The sequence below is a fragment of the Lontra canadensis genome, unplaced genomic scaffold (genome assembly GCF_010015895.1).
Source record: "Lontra canadensis isolate GAN:19392208 unplaced genomic scaffold, GSC_riverotter_1.0 scaffold90, whole genome shotgun sequence".
Taxonomy (NCBI): domain Eukaryota; kingdom Metazoa; phylum Chordata; class Mammalia; order Carnivora; family Mustelidae; genus Lontra; species Lontra canadensis.
The window spans coordinates 6,019,523-6,040,558 of record NW_022631084.1 but is presented as its reverse complement, the minus strand read 5'-3'; the positions used below and the strand labels follow the sequence as shown (position 1 = coordinate 6,040,558).

General features: G+C 39.3%; 1 protein-coding gene and 1 long non-coding RNA gene across 3 annotated transcripts in view; one reads left to right on the top strand and one right to left on the bottom strand.

Annotated features, from left to right (window-relative positions):
• Positions 1-4,850: 4,850 nt before the first annotated feature.
• Positions 4,851-20,781, bottom strand: LOC116854331. Of its 2 annotated transcripts, none has more exons than XR_004380132.1 (3): positions 20,742-20,781; positions 5,873-5,968; positions 4,851-4,935 (listed from the first exon to the last, which is right to left on the bottom strand). It is a non-coding gene; the product is annotated as an uncharacterized LOC116854331 (long non-coding RNA). The 2 variants fall into 2 exon arrangements; XR_004380131.1 differs by lacking the exon at positions 20,742-20,781 and adding an exon at positions 12,720-12,932.
• Positions 5,893-21,036, top strand: part of WDR49 (WD repeat domain 49) — a 128,790-nt gene continuing 113,646 nt past the window's right edge. The window contains exon 1 of the mRNA XM_032836090.1: positions 5,893-6,192. Coding sequence (XP_032691981.1) covers positions 6,031-6,192 — 162 coding nt within the window. The 5' untranslated portion in view covers positions 5,893-6,030. The remainder of the gene's footprint in view (positions 6,193-21,036) is intronic.

Genomic DNA, 21,036 nt, shown 5'->3' with positions numbered 1-21,036 from the left:
TTGCCTTCCCCTGACTGTGTACTAATAGTAAAGCTAATTCATGTGCCTAATGTTTTTATAGTTTATATACAACTTTGACCATATTATCTCATTTTTTAAAGATTTTATTTATTTATTTATTTGACAGAGACACAGCGAGAGAGCGAACACAAGCAGAGGGAGTGGGAGAGGGAGAAGCAGTTTTTCTACAGAGTGGGGAACCCAATGTGGTACTCTATCCCAGGACTCCGGGATCATGACCTGAGTTGAAGGCAGATGTTGAAGATGCTTAGCGACTGAGCCACCCAGTTGCCCCATATTATCTCATTTTAACCTTAAAAGAATTCTACAATAAACAATATTGCTATCTTTGAGTCATTACTCAATTTGGCCCAGGATTATAGGGTCTGAAAATGAGAGAACCAAGACCTGACCCTGATACTCTGACTCCAAACTCAAACTCCTTTGACTTCATTCCTAGTGTGTGCTTTCCGTTTCCTCATTTTTTACACATCTCAGCTCCCAAACTGGAGTTGAATTTACCCTGGTGTTTACCAGATCGCTCTGCATAGGGTTTTACAATAAAAGGATCTGGGTTTTCAATTCCAGCTTTGCTACTTCTTTGCTGGGTGATCTTAGAGAACTTATTTAACCATCTAAAGATGAAGTTTCCGCTTCTTCATCTATAAGGTGGTCATCACAATAGTTCCCACATCATAGGATATCAGAGTAAATTAAATGAAATCATTGGTGTAAAGTCTTAGCAGAGACAGTATCATGGCATTATTAGATAATCCAATTTACAAGTTATGTAAGTTTAGGCAAGATACTTAATCTTGTCTAGTTTCATCATCGTTTAAAAAATTGGGAAAATATTAAGTATCTTGCAGGGCTATCATGAGGTTTAAATAAAATAATGTTTTTGAAAGTGCCTAATAGTCTTTGGAATGCAATAATTTTTCATTTTCAACCTACCTGCTTTCTGTCTTTCTTCAAGGAGAAAAATCAATAAATGTTTACTGGATTTCCAGTAACTCTTTTCATGCAAAGATTTTATGACCATGTTTTAGTGGTTCTATACACGGATGCAAGTGTTCGATATCAAGGTGACTTTGACAAACTGTTCTGAAGCTCCTAGTAGAATAAACTACAGTGTCCTCTCAGAGAGGTGACAGAAAGGAATTTGGTGACCTAGTCTAGAGTAATTGCCCAGAAAGTGGCTCCCCAATGACAGGCCCACTGTCAACCAGCCCACAGGTACTTTGGGCACAGATATGGAATTTCAAGGAGAAGGATTTGTTAAAGCAAAGAGGTGTTCAAAAGTGATTATCTGTTGGGAACTCCCATCAGAATTTGCATAAAAAGATTGAACTTGAGAATATATTATTTTTAAAGATTTTATTTATTTATTTGAGATAGAGAGCGAAAGGGAGGTGGGGAGAGAGAGAGAGGAGAGAGAGAAAATGCACGAATTGGGGAAGGGCAGAGGGAGAAGCAGGTTCCTCACTGAGCAGGGAGTCCTACACAGGGAGTGGGGCAGGCTCAACCCCAGGACCCTGGGGTCAGGACCTGAGCCCAAGGCAAACACTTAATAGACTCAGCTATGTGGGTGCCCCTTGAACATGAGAATATATTTAAGCAGTGATTTTTAATATCTAATTTATTGCATCCTATGTGTCTACTGATACAAGAAAATCACAGTGGTAGAAGACATGTTTTCAAATGGTAGAAATACATGTAAATAATTAGAATTTTCTTAATTTTACCATTCTACTTCCACATATTTTTACATTTGGCTGCCACTGCTTGCTTCTACCAGAACTAAAGTGTATGATATGCAATGTATTACAGAATTATATATTTAGTTATTTTAGGATATCATTATTTTGTGAATTCTCAGTGTTCAAACACTTGAACAGTCTGAGAAGTGCTATTATGAAAATACAGTTTTGTTACTTTGGACATTGTTTGGCAGATCAAAAAAGGCAAACATTACATTGTTTAAGATTAACCAAAGGTCTGCTTTCTCAAAAGATAGGATTAATTTAAAACCCAAAATTTACTGTTATTTGTGTCTCTGAGTAATGGTGGGTGTGTTTCATTCATCATTGTTTTTCTGGTGTCCAGACCAGTGTCTGGGACAGAATGGGGTCTCCACACATTTCCGTCTTACATAGAAACTGCATGTATAAAAAAGGCTCTGTTTCAAAAGTGCTTAAATGGTTTCTCTAAGTGCTTTGAGGACCCGATCTTAAATTTTGTTTCCCTCATTCATTTTATTTTTCATGAAATCTTGTTTGTGTTTCTGATTCGGTGTTACCTATTGCCAGGACCCTTCCCTGAAAACTCAAAGCTATTGGTGAAGTTAACTTTCTGTCCAACCCATTTTATAAATGTGCACACAAGACCGTAGCATTGTGTCGTTTATGCAAAGTTCGGTGTGGGCAAGGCAAGTCTAGAGCCTTAGTGAGGTATCATCCTTGTTCTTAGAGAGTTAATGTAGTAGCAGACAGAGATGCACAGGCAACTAATTATACTGCAAAGCAGAAAGAAAAAGTGCTGTGCTTAAAGTATAAACAAAATGCTGTGGTTGCAGAGTGGAAGGAGTAATTAATTCAAACTGGGAGGATCAGGGACAAGGAAGGAAAGAAGCTAATATTTATAGAGAGCTTAAAAGTTGCCCAAGGCAAGCCTAGTTCTTTCCCTCAGGCTCTGGCAGGGGCTTGTGTTTAAACTGAGCTGGGGCGTGTTTGACCCCTGGGGCCATGTTGGGAAGGCAAGGCTTCAAGAAGCAAGGATACAGGGGACCCCCTTCTGCTATCCCCGAAGAACAGGGGCTGGGACAGCCTTGACTTGGGAGGGTTAGGTAGAAAACTGGGTTGGTAAGGGAAAGCTGCTTTCTGTTACAGCGAGGAACTGGAGGGAGAATTCTAGGCAAAGATGAAGAATGTCAAGAAGATTCAGCTTCAGTGTGAGGGGAGGGCAAACAAAGAAAGGGGAATTGGAGGAAAGACAAGGCCCACATTTACCCAAGTGGGTATAAATCATGGGGTGGACTAGGGAATTCTGAAAAGGACACCAAGCGAAGCGTGTTCAGCAGGGAGACTGATTCAGTGCAAGGTTCCAAAGGAAGTACAGGCCAGCAGATCCAAGAGCTTGGTCTGCCTTCTTCCATGAGGCAGCACTCCACTGTGCGGTGAGTGTCTGCGCGTCCCTACAGGGAAGGGAGCAAGGGTCCCCTAGTTGGCCAGCCTTCTCTCCTGACGAAACCATCCACCCCTCAAGAGCACAGTCTTCATCACTGCACACTGCCCCATAGAACCTGGTATTGGATTGGCCATGTGGCAGGATTTTACACAACCATAACTGACTCATGGCAAACAGGAAGGTAAATTTCAGCTGAGTCAAGAGGCTAGTTATGGATTTTACGGTGCTGTGGAAGTTTAACCCGAAAATTAACCGCACAGTTGCCAAAGAGGTTAAAGCCGTTTAAGACTTCATGATCAAGAATTATTTCTAATGCTGTAATTTTACATAAAGAAAACTGTGTCAGTTGATTAACTTCTGCGGTAATTTATTAGCTGCTCATTATACTTTTCTGTTTTGACTAATGAAAACGTTTAGAGCTTCTTTATGGAAGCTAAGTAGGCCAGGCATTTTGACTGTCTTAGGATAATTAGAGAATTTTGCATCGTTAGGCAGTGGGATACCCACCTCTCCCTGTACAGCTTCAGAAATGGTTTTTCTATTTCCTCAGCCTTCCCTCATAAGTGTCTCTTCCTGAACAAAGCCCAACTCTCCAGAATAAGACTATAAAATATTTTACAAACATTTATGGGACTGATCCAGCTGCTCTAAACTATTACTACTTTTCTTATTCGGTTGGAAGAAAGACCTATTTCGTTCCTATGTGAGATAACTTAGGGGAATTTATAATATTAGGGCTTCAAAACATTTTCCTCCTTGATACTGTCTTCTGATTTAGTTTTATGAGTGGCAGGTGGTATATTACCCCCCATGCTCTCCACCCATTCCTGCAGGAAACGCATTTCCTCGGTGTGCAGAACGCTCGGATCCTGCTTACACATTTTCACGAAAGCCCGAAGCTCGCTCACTTTGCGGGGGTCCATGGTCCGGAGGCAGTGGCAGGCGGCAGGCGTGGCTGAGGTTGCGACCCGATTCAGGCGCGGGTACTAGCTCAGCGTGATCGTGTGGAAGGGGCTCAAAACATTTTCCTAACTTACATGAAGGTCTAAATCAGGAAAGGCAAATTTGTGATAAACATGCCCCCCTTTGCCTTTCTGTGCCTATGTTACATATCTGCAAGATTACCACTCATTTCCTATGACTTCAGAATCCTTCTCAACACAGCACTGTAAACAGCAAGAGGTTGGGATTGGTATGAAAGATGATCTAGCCAGGTAATTGCTCCCACAAGCCTATAAACCCCTCAGGCACGGGCACGGGTCTAATTCAGGACGTGACATACAGTCAATAAATGGTTTTTGGAATGAACCATGGGCAGAGAGATGGATAAATTAAATGGCTGTGTGAATGACATTTCTTTCTCCCTTCCTCCCTCCCTCCCTTCCTTCCTTCCTTTCATTGTTTCTTTCTTTCTTTCAACTGGTACAGGAATGCCTGTAGGTTGATTCCTTCTCTGTGTTCTAGGGAATGTACTGTGTGCATCACCAAGGGTCTTGTGAATACCAGCTAGAATATCTATTATAGAATGATAGAGCTGGAAGAGACCTCAGAAAATACTGAGTGACAGCTTTTCAGTTTTACAGAGATGAACCTAAGGTACAGAGAGAGAGCCCATCCCTAGAGCTGTCTCTGAAGCTCTGGAGCCATATCCCATACCTTATTACCTCCGTGGCTTCTGGCATTTTCTTTGCCTCTTCATTGGTAAAGTAGAGACAGTGACCTTGTCTGCTTTCCAGGGTTGTTGTAAAGCTTAACAAGAAAATGAATGCAAAGTGCTTAGTGTAGTGCCTAGCACATGGTAAATACTAAAAAAGAGTTAACTTTTCTTTTTTTTCCTTCCCTTTCATTAGTATTAGCTGAGCTAGTGATGGTACTATAAGTGGTTTTATTACAAAGTTTATCATGTTATGCTATGGGTCTTCCCTTTATATGCAATGAATTGAACAACATCCCCATTTTAGATACATAGAAACTAAGACAAAGAGAAAGTAAAGGAACAGATTCTTATAATTAAGAATAAAATATTTCCTACGTGAAAAACATACAATTCCAGAATGTCTTTCTCTTTTCTTTTGGCGAATCCTATTATTTCACAATATAGAACATGCTTCAGAGAAAACATATTTATAAAACTTGTCTTTAAATAATATAGCCATGAAGTTTAATTAGAAGTGAGTGGGCTGAATTATCCTTTTAGAAGAAATCTCATATGCACATAACATATTCAGACCTTCAGGTCAGTAATTAGTCAGGGTGGGGGATCGGTGAAGGAAAAGTTTTAGTTGGCTTGACTTTGGTTGCCAGGAAACATACAAAGGCAGCAGGAACAGATGAAAACAATTCCACGTTGCTGTGACGATGGCCTTAGAGGCAAGCCCTTCGCCGGGACAGAAACCTTGCACCTGCGTCATACAAGAAAATGGAGTTTAAAACCCCAAGATGTTAACAGAGGCAAGGTTAGCCAAAGAGATTTTGGAGAAGTTGCTTTTCTAATGCATTTGAAATGAGATTTAGAAGTTGTGTTCTGTGTCATTTGGTATAAACATGGGGGAAGATTTACACATTTTTAATGAAGCCAGATTAAGCAGAATCTTAGGAGGGGGGTTTTAGAAAGATTTGGCTGTAGATTTGGAAAGTAAACTGTGGAATTAAAAAAGGGTGGGGGTTGAGGGCTTTTATTCCTTACCTCTGGGCTTGAACATTTTGTCTCTTCATTGTGGGCCTTGAAATGTGCTTTCATTTTGAAATTATGTTGCTAAATTGGGTTTCTTTTCAAAGGCACCTGTTGAAGGGGAAAAAAATTGTCCAAGTAGTTGAAGGCAGCTGAAAAGAGGTGAAGCCATTATGAGTTACCAGAATGCACTTGAGTTGAACAAGGGGCCTCAGCCTGGGTCAGAGAGCCCGGGAAGAGCGGGAGGGGCCACCACAGATGAAGACCCCTGCCCCTCTCTGCTTGAAAACCAACTCAGTGTGGATGACTTTCGCAAAATACAGAGTGCCTTTGAGGTAAGCCTTAATCTTCTTTACTGGAGAGTTTGTTTGTTTTTAAGATTTTATTTATTCATTTGACCGAGTGATGGAGAGTCCAAGTAGGGGGGCAGCAGGCAGGGGGAGAGGGAGAAGCAGGATCTCCACCCAAGCCAGAATGTGGGGCTCGATCCCAGAACCCTGAGTTCATGACCTGAGCCGAAGGCAGCCGCTTAACCAACCCAGCCACCCAGGTGGCCCTACTGGACAGTTTGAATTGTTTATGAAGACTGGGGTGAAACAAGTTTTTCTCTTAAAATTGTTGATTTATTCAATGGTTCGAAGAGGGAATTGAAAAGAATCAGTTGCATTTAACACCGGAGTACCTCTAGTTAACAGAGTAACTTCAGTTCTTTGGGCCAAATAATATGATTTAGTTTGCAGTCACTGTTGTCAAATATCATTGCCATCAAGGAAGGATTCTTTCTTGGACAAAAGTTTTCTTAGTGATCACAACGGTTTTGGAAACCTGGAAGTAATGGCTGTGAGTGGGGAACGCCGGATCTCCTAGGTGACTCTCAGGACAACTGTTCTTACACAGAGCATCCAAAGAGAACTCTGGAAATGCAAATAGGCAGGTTGCAAACATTCTCCCGGGCTTCACTCCTAGTGACTCAGCTCCTTTTCAGAACTAATTTTGGCAGTTCATTGGCCCAAGATCCCGTGCTAGGGACCAGCCTCCCACTTTTTTGGGTAAATATTGGGGCAATGCCCATCAAGACAAAGTTAAAGTTATCCTTTTAATTCTCTCAGACCTTAGGAATTTTAACTCTACATGAAAATCTCCCTTCTCTGTATTTTAATTAATTTGGAATTCTGCAGCTATGCATAGTGAACAGCATACAAGAAATGATTTTTAGTTTCTCACGCGAATAGGAAGAAGTGCTCCTTCATGCTGCGGAATTTGGGTGGACATGAGCCTCCATTCTTTCTACTTAATTATGTTTGCTAAAATATGTTCTCAGGACTTCTTCATAAGATCCTCTGGGGGGTGCTTGGGAGTATCCATATTAATCTGAAACAGACATTCAATATTTTGGAATACCACCTTGAAATTAATAAAGCATGATGAGATGGAACAATTATATTGGTCCGTTATTGGCATAAATTTTAATCTTTATCTCTCCCTGAAAAAGTTGCTAACTACTGAAAAAGTCTGCCATGTCCTGTTCTGCATAACAAATTAGATTTTACCTGTAATGTTAAATTAATATCCCACTTATATCAATCATTTCTTTATAATATAATCTGTCATATTTAGTAGCAAAGGCATGCTCTGCCCTACACTTTTCTCATTTTAATTGTCCTATATCTGCTATTCATCCAACCCCATTTGTCTGCGAAATTTTGGTGCTGCTCATGTCCAATGCCCCAAATGAATTTGGCATATTTTGATAGACACAGCAAACATTTTGACAGCTTGAGGACATTCAGAGAAAAGTAACAGCAGACTATGACAGCTTTGACTCTGGAATGAACAGAAATGTGGCGGTTTGTTCTGCTAAGAATGCAAAGAGTCTGAATTCTAGAACCCATTAAGAGAGTCGACATTAAGAAGTCGGTATGTTAGAGGAGAAACTGCTGCAGAAGGTGGGGGTGGATATTCTCTTCAAACCACTGATCAACCTGGAATGAACCCAATGAGATGGGATAATCAATCTGAGTTGGGTTTTTTTGTTGTTGTTGTTTTGTTTTGGGGGGGGCTTGTTGTTGTTATTGTTGTTGTTTACTTTAAATGTTTTGAAGACTGGATCACTTATTTTGAAATTACCAGTTGGAAAAGCAGGTATTACAGTGGGAGAATAGATTGCAATTTGGAACTTGAGTGAGCCTAGAAAATCTAGTGACGGTTCTTAAAAAAGGCATTGAGCTTTGCAGACATACTTTGCAGAGAAAATGAAGTCTGTCCATGTTTTTAAGAGACTCAACAGATACAGAATGGAATGATCTAATGGCAAATGTGTGACCAGGACTAAAAGGCCCTTGAGACAATATGATTTCCAAGCCCAGCATGGAGGCCTAGAGAAGAATGATACACACGAGATGTTTTCAGTGGAGTTCAGTCCATCTGTCATGAGCGTCAGGCCCACGGGCACAGGTGTAGATTGTTGGAAAAATCGCCCTCAGATGCTGTCCTGCAACACAGACTAAAGGCAGTGATCTGTACTCCGATCGCTAAAGGCAAGCTCTTGGAAATGTCTAGATTCTGGCACTTGATCCCTTTGTCTCTTATCTTGTTTTTGGTACCCGGATTGCTTATTTGGGGCTGAAGAATTGTCAGATAAGGTCCATATCCTTAATTGAAAAATGAGAAGTTGGGTCTTTGAATTGTGTACTGAATGTTTCACATATGTTTCCAAATGAAATACACATAGCTATAAATCTTAGTGGTAACATTAAGGAAGAAAGCAAGGAATGCTTACATTTATCTTAGGATGGTATATATGACTCAGAATCACTTACTGTTTAAGCTCTAGAAATCAGATTTCTTGGATTTAAATCCCAGTTTTGCCTCTTACAATGTGTCTATGTGCAAATCACTCAAGCTTTTTGGGCCTCAGTTTCCTTTATTTCTAATGTAGGAATAATGAGTTTGTGGTAAAGATAGTACCTGGAAAATACTTGGAAGAATGCTTGACACAGAGAAAGTGCTCAGTTAGCGTAGGTATTATATATTCAGTGAGTAGAGGTTAAACCACATGGCCTCTAACATTCTCTTGATTCTAACTCACACATTTCCTAAAAGAAATTAAACTTTGAATAACACATCTGTGCTTCTGCATTCCTTTTAGGTGTGTGAGGAAGTGAAAGCAATGAGTTGCAAAGACAAATTCACTTAGAAAAGTGCAAAGGGTTCATTTTTCTGTCTCCTACTTCTTATTTTATTAGCATTCAAAAGCTTTTAATTGATGTGTTCACCCTCGTCTTTATTTTTTAATTTTTTAATTTTTACATCTTGTTTTAAATTAATCCTTATCTTTGGAACAAAGAAATTACCTGGATAGAAGTACCAGAAAAGTAATTTGTGGATTTCATTTTCTTTCAATTGATGGTGTCCAGAAAGCCATATATCAACTTGAAGGCAATGAAACTTGTATTATTCTTAGAATTGTAAAGTGGTTGTTACTCAAACTTTCCTGTCGCACTTGCAATGCTTACAGAAATGACATGGTCTCTGGACATTCATATTATTTTGATGTCAACCATATTTTACATTTTCTTAGATACTTCAAAAACTAGCTATCATGTAAAGAAAGATGGTTGTGGTTTGATGATGTTAGAAGAATGCTTCTAGGTAGAAATTCTGGCCCGAGGGAAATAGAATTTTGGAAAGACCCCATTGGGACCTATTATATATTGAGTTTCTTCTGAGAGTCTGGCTATGTAGGTTTCTGAGCATTTCTTTTCTTGAATTCTCCATTGTTGACCTGTGCATGACAGGACTTTCTGTTCTTTGGTCCTGGATGGCTTGCTGCCTGTTTGACCTGGGACTATAGATGTCTACGCAGTTACACTTACTGGATTGGGTCCTGACCTATTTTCAACAGCAACCGTGTCTGCCTATCATCTCCTAGAAAAACCTTTCTGGCCAAGGTTGGGTCCAGAGCCTGGGACTGGTCCTACCTGTCTACTCCATGCTGCCATTTGCCCAAGCCCTACTAAATCTTTAGCTTAAATAGCTAGAAATGAAATTTAAATCACATGCAAAAGGGGAGCTGTTTATGCTCAAAATAGGAAGGTCCAAAACATTGAGAGAGGCAGAGCAAAAGTCCAAACAGGAAGCCCCCAGCAAAGTTTAGGGAAAGTCTCAGAACAAACCTGTCGTGGGAGTGAATGGAATCTGCCCAACGCACTTAAGCTAACTTAGTGTGAAAAGCCTAGAGAAGTTCAGGAGGCAATTCTGTAGTTCTGAAAATTGTGCTTGAGATGTAATAAAATGATTAAATCCACAGTTTATGATATCCTCATGTTTGATTGTCTTTATAAAATTCCCAAGAATCTGCCTATAGACAGATTCCACAGCAGAGCCCATGAATGACACTTCCTTGCTCAAAAAGCTGAGGGTTCTGAGATCCTGCCAGGCAGCGCAGACTCTAAGGGAATATGGAAAATCGGATTTAGCTATTCCCTTCCTTTCCCTAATTTATTTGTCTTTGTTTCTAAACTGTCCGGATTCCTCTCAGTGCGTTAAGGCACTAGCCTTATCTCAGCTTTCTCAATGCTCATTGTATCTTCACTAATAAGGTCCCTAAACAGACAGGCCTTCCTGGACATGTCTCGTGTTCCAGAAGTATTCTTGTCTCTTCTTTCTTTTCTGTTCTAGGCATTAACATCCCAATATAAATAAAATCTCCCATCTTTGTTTTATTCCCTTAGAACCATTAGATTTTGCTTGCCTCTGATAAAATATGACACAGCCCATGAAGATCATTTAAAGGTAGGGCGCCTGGGTGGCTGAGTGGGTTAATGCCTTTGCCTTTGGCTCAGGTCATGGTCCCAGGGTCCTGGGATTGAGGCCCGCATCGGGCTCTCTGCTCAGCGGGGAGCCTGCTTCCTCCTCTCTCTCTGACTGCCTCTCTGCCTACTTGTGATCTCTCTTTCTGTCAAATAAATAAATAAAATCTTAAAAAAAAAATTAAAAAAAAACTTTTTTAAAGGTAAAACTAATAGTTAAAAACTCTATATATTAGCCAATAAAGTCCCAAATTAGAAAATCTTTATTTTTATCAGGTGTGCAAACTGTGTAAAAAAAAATAGCTCATACATGATAGAGGTTTATTTCTTGCTCATATAAAGTAGAAAGTAGATATTTTTAATTGGTGGGCAGCTCCAAGTAAGGATTCAGGTGCCCAGGGTCCTTCCCTCTCCCACCTTCTATGATTGTCATGAATCAAGCTAGTATCAGGAGGGAGAGCATGAAGGAGCACGTGGGGAAAGTTGTCATGCACCCGGCTCGCATTCTGACTGCAAGGGCAACTGAAAGTGTGCACTTGTGTCTGCCCAGAAAACAGTCTCATTCACGATCCTTAGCATTTAATGGTAGGACAAGTTCTGTCTTGCCTAATAAACCAACATATTTCATTTCATAGATGAAGGAGAGTCATGTGCCTAACAATGTTTTGTGTGTGTGTGTGTTTTTTTTTTTTTAAAGATTTTATTTATTTATTTGACAGACAGAGACCACAAGTAGGCAGGGAGGCAGGCAGAGAGAGAGAGGAGGAAGCAGGCTCCCTGCTGAGCAGAGAGCCCCATGCCGGGGCTCCATCCCAGAACTCTGGGATCATGACCTGAGCCGAAGGCAGAGGCTTTAACCCACTGAGCCACCCAGGCACCCCGTTTTTTTTTTTTTTTTAAGATTTTATTCATTTACTTGACAGAGATCACAAGTAGGCAGAGAGAGAGGAGGAAGCAGGCTTCCGGCTGAGCAGAGAGCCCGATGCGGGCCTCAATCCCAGGACCCTGGGACCATGACCTGAGCCAAAGGCAAAGGCATTAACCCACTGAGCAACCCAGGCGCCCCTTGTGTGTGTGTTTTTAAGAGACTTTATTTATATATTTGAGAGAGAGAGAGAGAGAGAGAGAGAGAGACCATGAGAGAGGAGAAAGTCAGAGGGAGAAGCAGGCTCCCTGCGGAGCTGGGAGCCTGATGTGGGGCTCTATCCTGGGACTCTGGGATCATGACCTAAACTGAAGGCAGTCGCTTAACCAACTGAGTCACCCAGGCGCCCCAGTGTTTTGTGTTTTGCCTTAATTGCCAGAAGATTTAAATTTAGTTTTCAATTGATACCACTATTCTTAACATAGATTTTCCTGAAACAATTATCTGCTGTTTTTATTATATGACTTGTGTTCTTTTATCTTTGCTTTAATGGTTCAACTGCCTCTGTTCCTTCATTGTAGCTGAACTAAAACTCTTTCTAGAAATGAGTGGAGGTAAAAATGATGAATACAAATTTATTATCTTTCAAGTGTGTTAAGATTTTACAAAGCCCTTCTGTAGGTATCTTGCTATTTGATCCTCTCACCAGCCTGGAATGTAGGCGGGATAGACATTTTTATTTTCCAGTTACGCACAAGGAGAATGAAGCTCACACATATTTAATTGAATTACTCCTTGGGGCAGAGCCAGGGCCCAGGGATGGATTGTCATCTTTCCAGCCCATTGTGTGGCATCACTCCCACTGACCATAAGGCAACCTCTCTTTGAAATGTTGCTTTAAGGAACAGGAATCCAATAGGATAAGGACTTCATTAACAAAAGAAGCCTGTTAAGTGGATAGCACACAGGCGCTCTGCCCTGGTAACTTGGAATTAACGTGCAATCAGCAAATAATCAACAGCTCCTATAATAAATCAATGCAGAGAAAAGGTGAACGAAAAAAAAAGAAAAGATAGGAATAATCTGTTGCTTTTTAAATTATCTTTTCCATTCTAAAGGCATCTCAGTGGAGGCTTATGAGAAGGTAAACAGGTAGAGCTTAATCTATAACTCTATTATATAGTACCTTGTGCATTCAGCAGTCTCAGTCAATTCATGGCCCTCTAAACAAAGGCAGCAGCAGGTCAGAGCATGTCTTACCCCAACTCTCTTAGTGGAATCGAAAAACCCATTTTTGATGGCAGCACAAAATCAGCAAAGCTCTGCACGTCCCCTTCCTCCCCTCCCCTAGAATGAAGGTGATAGCATGAAGCAAATCCAATACCACGGCGGCTGGCACAATCGGAAATGATAGGGATTCTTTGGAGGTTTTGTCTGACTTGCTAGCATTCATGGTTGAGGTTAGCAAACAATGTCATCACCAAAACACAAGCGAGGGAAGTTATGTGTCAACACACATGAAAAATTGTTCTTCTTGAACACTGCTGACTTTGTGTTGAATTTCGTGACAAGTTCTAACAGCTTTATGCCCCTTCCAGTTTCTCGGTGTGCTTTTTGGAGCAGGTGCTTATGAAAATTGATCGGGATCAGAAAGGGTGATGAAGAGTGCTTTAGATGAACAAATATTTTAACCTTGAGCTTTGGCAGGGACTGGAGCAGAGAAAGCAACTAAAAAACTTGTAAAGGTGATAGCAGAATGTCTGATTCTATTCATTTGTAGAGCATTAACTTTGCCAGACCTGTAGACCAAGGGCACGACCTACTTTTTCAGATTTCCTGAGAACTAAAAAAAAGAAACATGAAGAAAACAGACAACTAAAGAACTGCAATTTGTGCCATTTTGACCGCACACTTGTCATTTGTTACCAAGTATAGCACACTCGACAATAACACAAGACTCCACCAGCTCCATTGTTAGAAATAAGAAGCCTCCGGATTGTCCCTTGGTGACTGCCAACATTTCCCCAAGGCTTTGGCTTCATACCTCCACAAGTTTCTCAGGGTCTTTTCCTCCCTCATCATGTCCCACCGTTTCATGGATGTGACCTTTATTAAATCTTGACTCTCTGGACACCAACATTCTCTGCTGAGGACTACCAAGGACACTCTTTTCCTCTCTATTCCTCTGCCTTTCATGTGTGCACACAGTCTTACCTAATTCTCTCAACACTTCTGAGACCAGGCCTGCATTGACCAATATGGTAACCATGAACCACAGATGGTTATTTGTTTATCTAATTTTTAAAAATTATTTATTTATTTGAGAGAGAGAGAGTAACAGGAAGAGAAGCGGGGGAAAAAAATCTCAAGCAGACCGTGCACTGAGTGCAGAGGTTAGCACGGGACTCAGTCTCTCAACACTGAGATCATGACCTGAGCCGAAATCAAGAGTCACACGCTTCACTGAATGAGACATGTGATTCTTTAGAAGAACCACCACATGTGGTTCTTTAAAGTAAAGTGAAACAAAATAAGAATTCCATAAAATAAAAGAGTCCATCGCTCACAGGCACCAGCCGTTTACAAAGTACTTAGTAGCCACATGTGGTTAGTCGCTATCCTATTAGATCGTTAGGATTATAGAACATTTTCATCACTGCAGAAAGTCCTGTTGGACAATGCTGTTTTGTTTGGACCCTTTTCATGGCATCCTACTAACTTGTTCCATTTCCTCATTTCTGACCACATTTATATGGTCAAGGGGTTACTCTTTCTGTACACGTGCCAGACCTTAGGGCCTGCAGGCCACATCAATTCTTGGCCCTAGACACACAGAAAAATATTTTCCTTCACTCTCGTCTGAAACTTATTTTTCTACCTTTTCCCCTAGCACTGTCAAGAATATATAACACCTATTCCTTTCAGGGGAATTTGTACCTCCTCATGCAATCTGGTCCCACCTCCCTACAGGTGTTGGGACTGGATTTATGGTTCCAACCATTAGTCACAAAATTATCCAGCACTGGAACTTTATCCAAATTATTTAAGTCATGATGGTCATATTTAGTTACTTGAATGATTTAACAGTAGTTCTGTCATAGGACTTAGTCAAGTGCTGTGCTCAGCATGGAATATTCCTGTCCTCTCCCCCACAATTTCCCAGCAAACTCCGACGTCATATTTCAATACCATTCTCTCAAGAAGGTCTTCTTTCACGACCTACACTAAATTAGCACCTTAACAGGTTTCTTTTCACTTTTATTGTAGCTTTTTCCATGTTCTTTTTGTTGTTCTCATTGCAGATGCCCTAAGGACAAGGCTGTTATTTGTTTAAAGGTATGTAGAAGGGTCAGGCAGGCAGAGGGAAGTCAGATGAGAACCATGGATGCCAGAGGGTGGAGAAGCATGGATGCAGCTGAGCTGTCTGGAGGAGAGAGCAGAGTGTCTAAGAATGGGCTCAGGGAAATCTTTCAAGGGGGTAGAGAAACAAGTGGAGTGGGTACAATAAATAAAGAAGCAGGATTATTTCTTGGAAACAGACGGGAAAGAAAATGAGATTATAGCCAATGAAATACAGTTTCACTCATCTTTATGATTCCTGTTTATCCAACAGTCCCTTTGTTAGTAAAGCAAAGCAAGGTTAGAAGGAACACACTACTCTCATTGTAAAAAAATTCGAATCACACATCAAAGTCCCCTTTACAGTTGTTCTGGTAACTGCTCTCATGTCGCACCTTTCCAGTGCATTTTCATTCATTTCCACCCATTAATGCACATACACATATCACATTGAGTTCTATTCTAGATAGATCATGTTTACATATTTTATCATATTTTATGCATTTAAGGAAAAATGCCACACAAATGACTGCTAATCATGTGAATAGATCCTCAAACTTATCAGGAATTTGATTTGAAACTCTAATAAAAAAAGAAGACCTCACTTTTTATTCATCAGCTTGGCAAGACTAAAAAGAGTATTAACTATACTATTGGCAAAGAATCCAGGAAATGGCTACTGCTACTGAGTCTGTGAATTGTCAAAGCTTTTTTGGTAGGCAATTTTCCAGAATGTACCAAATATAAAATGTATCAAGTGTTTCCTTTTTGAAGGAGCAATTCCAATTTGATATGCTAAGTAATGACATGTGCAGAAAAAAAAATAAGTATAAGAATATTCATTGTGGGGTGCCTGTGTGGCTCAGTGGGTTAAAGCCTCTGCCTTCGGCTTAGGTCATGATCCCAGGGTTGTGGGATCGAGCCCCGCATCAGGCTCTCTGCTCAGCGGGGAGCCTGCTTCCTCCTCTCTCTCTCTTTGCCTGCCTCTCCACCTACTTGTGATATCTGTCTCTGTCAAATAAATAAATAAAATCTTTAAAAATAAAGGAATATTCATTGTAATATTCTCAGTAAAATGGACTATTTAAAACAGCCCAAATATTTGTCAATAAGTGAACAAATAAATTATAGCATGTGCCTACTACTCAGCTATTAAAAAGAATAAAGCAGGCATATAAAATTGTTAAGATTTACTGTTCAGTGAAAAAAAAGAAAATTGCAAAACAGTGCATAATCATATTCTAAAATGAAAAATGTGTGTATTTGTGTGTATCGAGGTCTCAATTATGGAAAAATAGAACTGTGCTTGTAGCTAGGTAAGGCAGAGCAAATGACTTTGTGGGCACCTTATCTATACCATAATTCAGTCCAAAGATAAATGTCATTAAAATGTCAGTATATCTTAATAACCTATAAATTCTGTGGTATGGCTCTAAATGTGTGTTTAACAATGCTGAATTTAAATAATGCTGAATTAAAAAGCGATGCTTTTTATAAATACTTTGATTATCTACTAAGTAGTGCTTCTTCATCAACTTCCTTTCACTGAGTTTTAGTGTTAAGAAGAGTGAGACCATAGAGACCTAATTTATTGCCTTCATTTTACAGGCAAGGAAACAAAAATCTAAATGAAGGGATTTGTCCATTTCCATTTGAGTTTGGGCAGAGCCAGTACATTGCTCAGAGTGGTCTGATACCCATTCTTGTCCCCTTAAACTTAGAAATAACCTTAAACTTAGACTTCTTTCTGATTTTCCCACATTTTATACAGTATCATTCTATAACTTGACCATTGTTCATTACTCTGGCCTCTTTCTCAAACTTGAAGTTATTAGTAAAACAGATGAGCATCTCTTCTGCAACATGGAAGAGCATATTAAAAATATGCTCATTCATTCATCTCCTCATTCTAACAACAGGCACTTATTGATATCTATCCCGAGGTGGTTGAAAACCACTTCAACTCAGACCTTCCCTCACGGAAGGGTAAGCTAAGGCGTGAACTCAGTTATTCTGTTAACTACTTAGTGCTCTGAGGAAACGAACAGTGTTGGGGGAACACATTGCTTATATTGGGGAGGAGCCTCCTGGAAGGCTTCCTGGAGGAAGTAACATCCAAGCTGCCATCTGTGGGAAGGGCATCACTCTGTCAGGCAAATGTCGGTTGGGAGATTAGTTTTCTTTTCCTCTTTCTCTCTTTCTTTCTTTTTTTTTTTTTTTTTAAAGATTTTATTTATTTATTTGAGAGAGAGAGAGAGTGAGAGAGAGAATGAGCAGGGGGAGGAGCAGAGGGAGAGGGAGAAGCAGACTCCCTGCTGAGCAGGAAGCCAGACATAGGGCTCGATCCTAGGACCCTGAGATCACAGCCTGAGCTAAAGGCAGATCCCCAACCACTGGAGCCACCCAGGCACCCAAAGGGAGAAGAGTTTTCTAGAAAGAGGATATGAAGTGCAAAGTTTGATTGGGCAGAAGTAGTTTGGTGCTTTCAGGCATCCATTTGCCTGTGTCTTTGTTAGTCATGAAATTTTAACTCCATTTAGACTGATGAGCTCATGAATCGTTGATATCCTACTGTAAATGAAAATTAAAACTGACTAAAATTCATTGAGGCAAGAAAAAAAAAGGCTATATGAACCTTGGCTGGCAGAGTAGTGTCTGCTGTTCTGTTGTTCAGTCTCTCATGAAAGTTCACTGGTAGGTGAACATTGCAGGGGATGATTTAAACTGATGCATCTGTTTTGAAATAGCATATCTAATCTTCTGCTCCAGAAGGTGTTCACAGGGTTTGACAGCAAACGCTAATACATATTCATAACCGATAGGCTTCGGAACCAAGGGAAATTGAGGCAGGCGTAACAGAACGAAGCATGAGAAAGCAGCATGTTAATTTTAAATTTAATTAGAGAGATAGGGGGAAAGGGTGCATTTTGATAGTGTGTACTCATTCAGCCGTCATGGAACATTACCCGAAAATCATGCCAAATATTTGACAGAAGAAATATTATTTTGGGTGAAATGCTTGATAAAACTAGCAGGTCCTAGAGAAAACAAGATTCTGAAACTCTATTAGAAACTATTTTTCATGTAGAGAAAAAAAGACATAGCAGAATTCTAATGATAGGAAAGAAAAAAATAAAAAGCTTTCAAACTAAGGAAAGGTTTCTGGTCCATGAAAGATTTCTGTTTATGGAATGCTTTTGACATGCATATATGCTAAATTCAGTTTGAAATTAGGGAAGAGAATAATTAGCGTGATTTTTGTGTTCCTATCACTTATGGTAACCCAAAACCATGTGCATTCATTGTGACCAGCACACTGAGGCTTTCTACTGAAGTGTATTTGAAGAGCACAGACCTTGGATGCTAAGTGCTTAAAATAGTGTGTGGCATGGAGAAGTTACTTAATAAATATTTGTTGAGTGAATGAATAAATAAACCTACCCCATTCTACCTTGTGTGGTATATAAGCTCAATATATTTTTATTATGAATAGATCAGTGGGTGGATGGATGGATGGGGAGATACATGGACTGGTGAAAGTATCCCTGTAAGTGGTTCTATTTGACATTAATTTTCAGATTCTGGAAGCTCATACTCATCAGGAGTGAATGAAGGCAGTGAACTCTGTGTCAGTGATATGTTAACCTACTGCTAGCTTTGGCATGGGAGAAAATCCCTAGATTTTCTCAGCAAATTGGATTGTTGTCTTTCTGTAGTTTCTAACTGGAGTTGTAGTCCTGTCTTGGACAAGTCCTTATTCACAGAGTAGGGAAAAAGGAGAAAAACTTTCTTTCCTCATTTCATTATAAAATACTGCTATAGGAAAAAAATTAAGGAAAAAACAAATAAAAACAACATTCCTAAAAGTTGGCAGAATTTAAAAGGATTAAATGTCATCTCTGAGAATGTATTGCTTTGTTTTCCCAGCAAGTATGTAAATGTTTAGGCTTACTAGAATTATTTTTTAGCAACCAATTGGTGAGTCTTAAGATGAGTGAGCTCAGTGAGGGTTTTGTGTATTAGCAGTCTCATACTTTGTTGATCGAAATGTAAATTTGTTCAAGACTTTGGAAGAAGATTTGGTAAGATATATCAAAAGCTTAAGAATGTTTAAATTCTGACTCAGCAATTTCTGTTTCTAGGGAATTTCTTTCAGGAAATAATTGGAAAAGGGACCAAAGATGTATATATTGGAATGTTCTTTGCAGGGCTATTTATATAAAACAGCAAAGCCTTGGGAACAATTGAAATTTTAAATAATGGGCCATAAATTGCATGTCTTCTCCATAGAATATTGTACAGCCATTAAAAATGATGGTAAAGACCAATATATATTGTATAAGGCACACTTTCACAGTTTGATATAAAGTGGAAAATGCAATATACAGAGATATGTATATCATGACACCATTTGAAGAATAATACAGTTATTTATCTTTCTGCCCAGAAAAAAAAAAATCTGACATGTTGATGGCATTATGGAGGATTCTAAATTTTTGCCTTATTTATATTTTGTATTTTCTTTAATAAATTGATATGAATTATTTTGTGTGAAATGAAATTTTAAAAGTGTGCTGGCATACTTATGCTTTGCTATTTGAAAGTACATGATCTCAATTTTAAAAAAGGCTGTCAAGTTTCTTACAAAGGGTTTATTTTTGGAAGTTTGCACTCAGGTTTAGTGCTTAGTTTTCACAGAAGGTACAGTGAAATCTAAATCTTACAAATCTCAAAGGCTGAAGGGAGTTGTACAGAGTCCATGGTTTTTTTTTGGGGGGGGGTGGTTTTATTTTTTTAAAGATAGCTCATGAGAACTGACTATATCTCCAGAAAATGCTTTCTAGGCAAAAGGAAAGGATTTTTAGAATATTCTTTGAAAGGTTTTCAGGAAGACAGGAAGATTTTCTAAATGTCTAAAGTTGTGCCCAGTGAGAGAATCAACCAGATTTTCTGAGTGTATTAGCTTTTTTGCAAGAACAATTGGAAACAATGCTGGTTTATTATAATGCTCAGTAGTTAAATAGACATAGCAAAATAAACATGCAAACATCATCTTATAAGGGCTGCATGAGAATATATTTTCTATTAGATAATACATTGTTCGTTTTTATTATAAAAGAAGTTCTAAGAGATGCTGGGTTACTCCAAAAGACCAGAGAATCTTGACTAATAGAAGTGAAAAGGTATACTTTCAAATAGTTAGGAGTTTTTGTTTGGAAAGTCTACATTCAAATTGGAACAAATTGTCTATGGGAAGAAGGTGATATTAAAGCCATACTTCTTATTAAAGTCCAATTAAAATTTCAATTGAAGGGACCAAGAATTAATTATTTTATGCTTATGTTTTATAATGAAATCAAATTTCTTAAATTCCTTAGTATTTCCCTAGCTATACTAAATGTAGCCTTGTGAATCTAGCGCTGTGGGCGTGACTTCAACAATAACTTAAAGTTGGAATAAAATTGTTTAATGTAAAGATAGCCTTACATCTAGATTATCTTATTAGACCCTAATATAAACTCTGAGAATTGTTATCACTGACTTATGGTCACGCAAGTATTATGTAGAAAATTCAAGCATAATATCCAGATGTTAACTAAATTGGTATTAATTTAGATATATATGTATACTTATATATACATGTATTTTTTTTTTTCTAAAGATGGTTCAAAGAGAAGTTCTTTTGGCATTCAGTATTGAATCTAATACAGGTTGAGAGTTTATCTCAACTAAATCATAGTATATGCAAGCTCGTTTTTAGATCGAGGGACTGTCTTATCTTTCTTCCTGTGGAGTTACCTTCTACCAAGAAGTCCAGGATAGAACCTCTGGCTCACCTAAAATTCATAAAGTAGGAGAAGTGGCTTACAGGGGCACCTGGGTGGCTCAGTCAGTTAAGCGTCTGCCTTTGGCTCAGGTCATGATCCCAACATCTGGGATCGAGCCCCATGACAGGCTTCTTGCTCAGTGGGGAGCCTGGTTTTCCCTCTGGACCCCCCACACTCCCAGCTCATGTTCTCTCTCTCTCTCAAATAAATAAAGAATTAAAATCTTATTTTTAAAAATGTGGCTCACAGTGACAAAATGTTGGTCTTGCCTGGATGAAAGAATTTTTGTTTCTGGAAACATGTAGATAAACTTTACTTTTGCTGGGCTCACTTAGA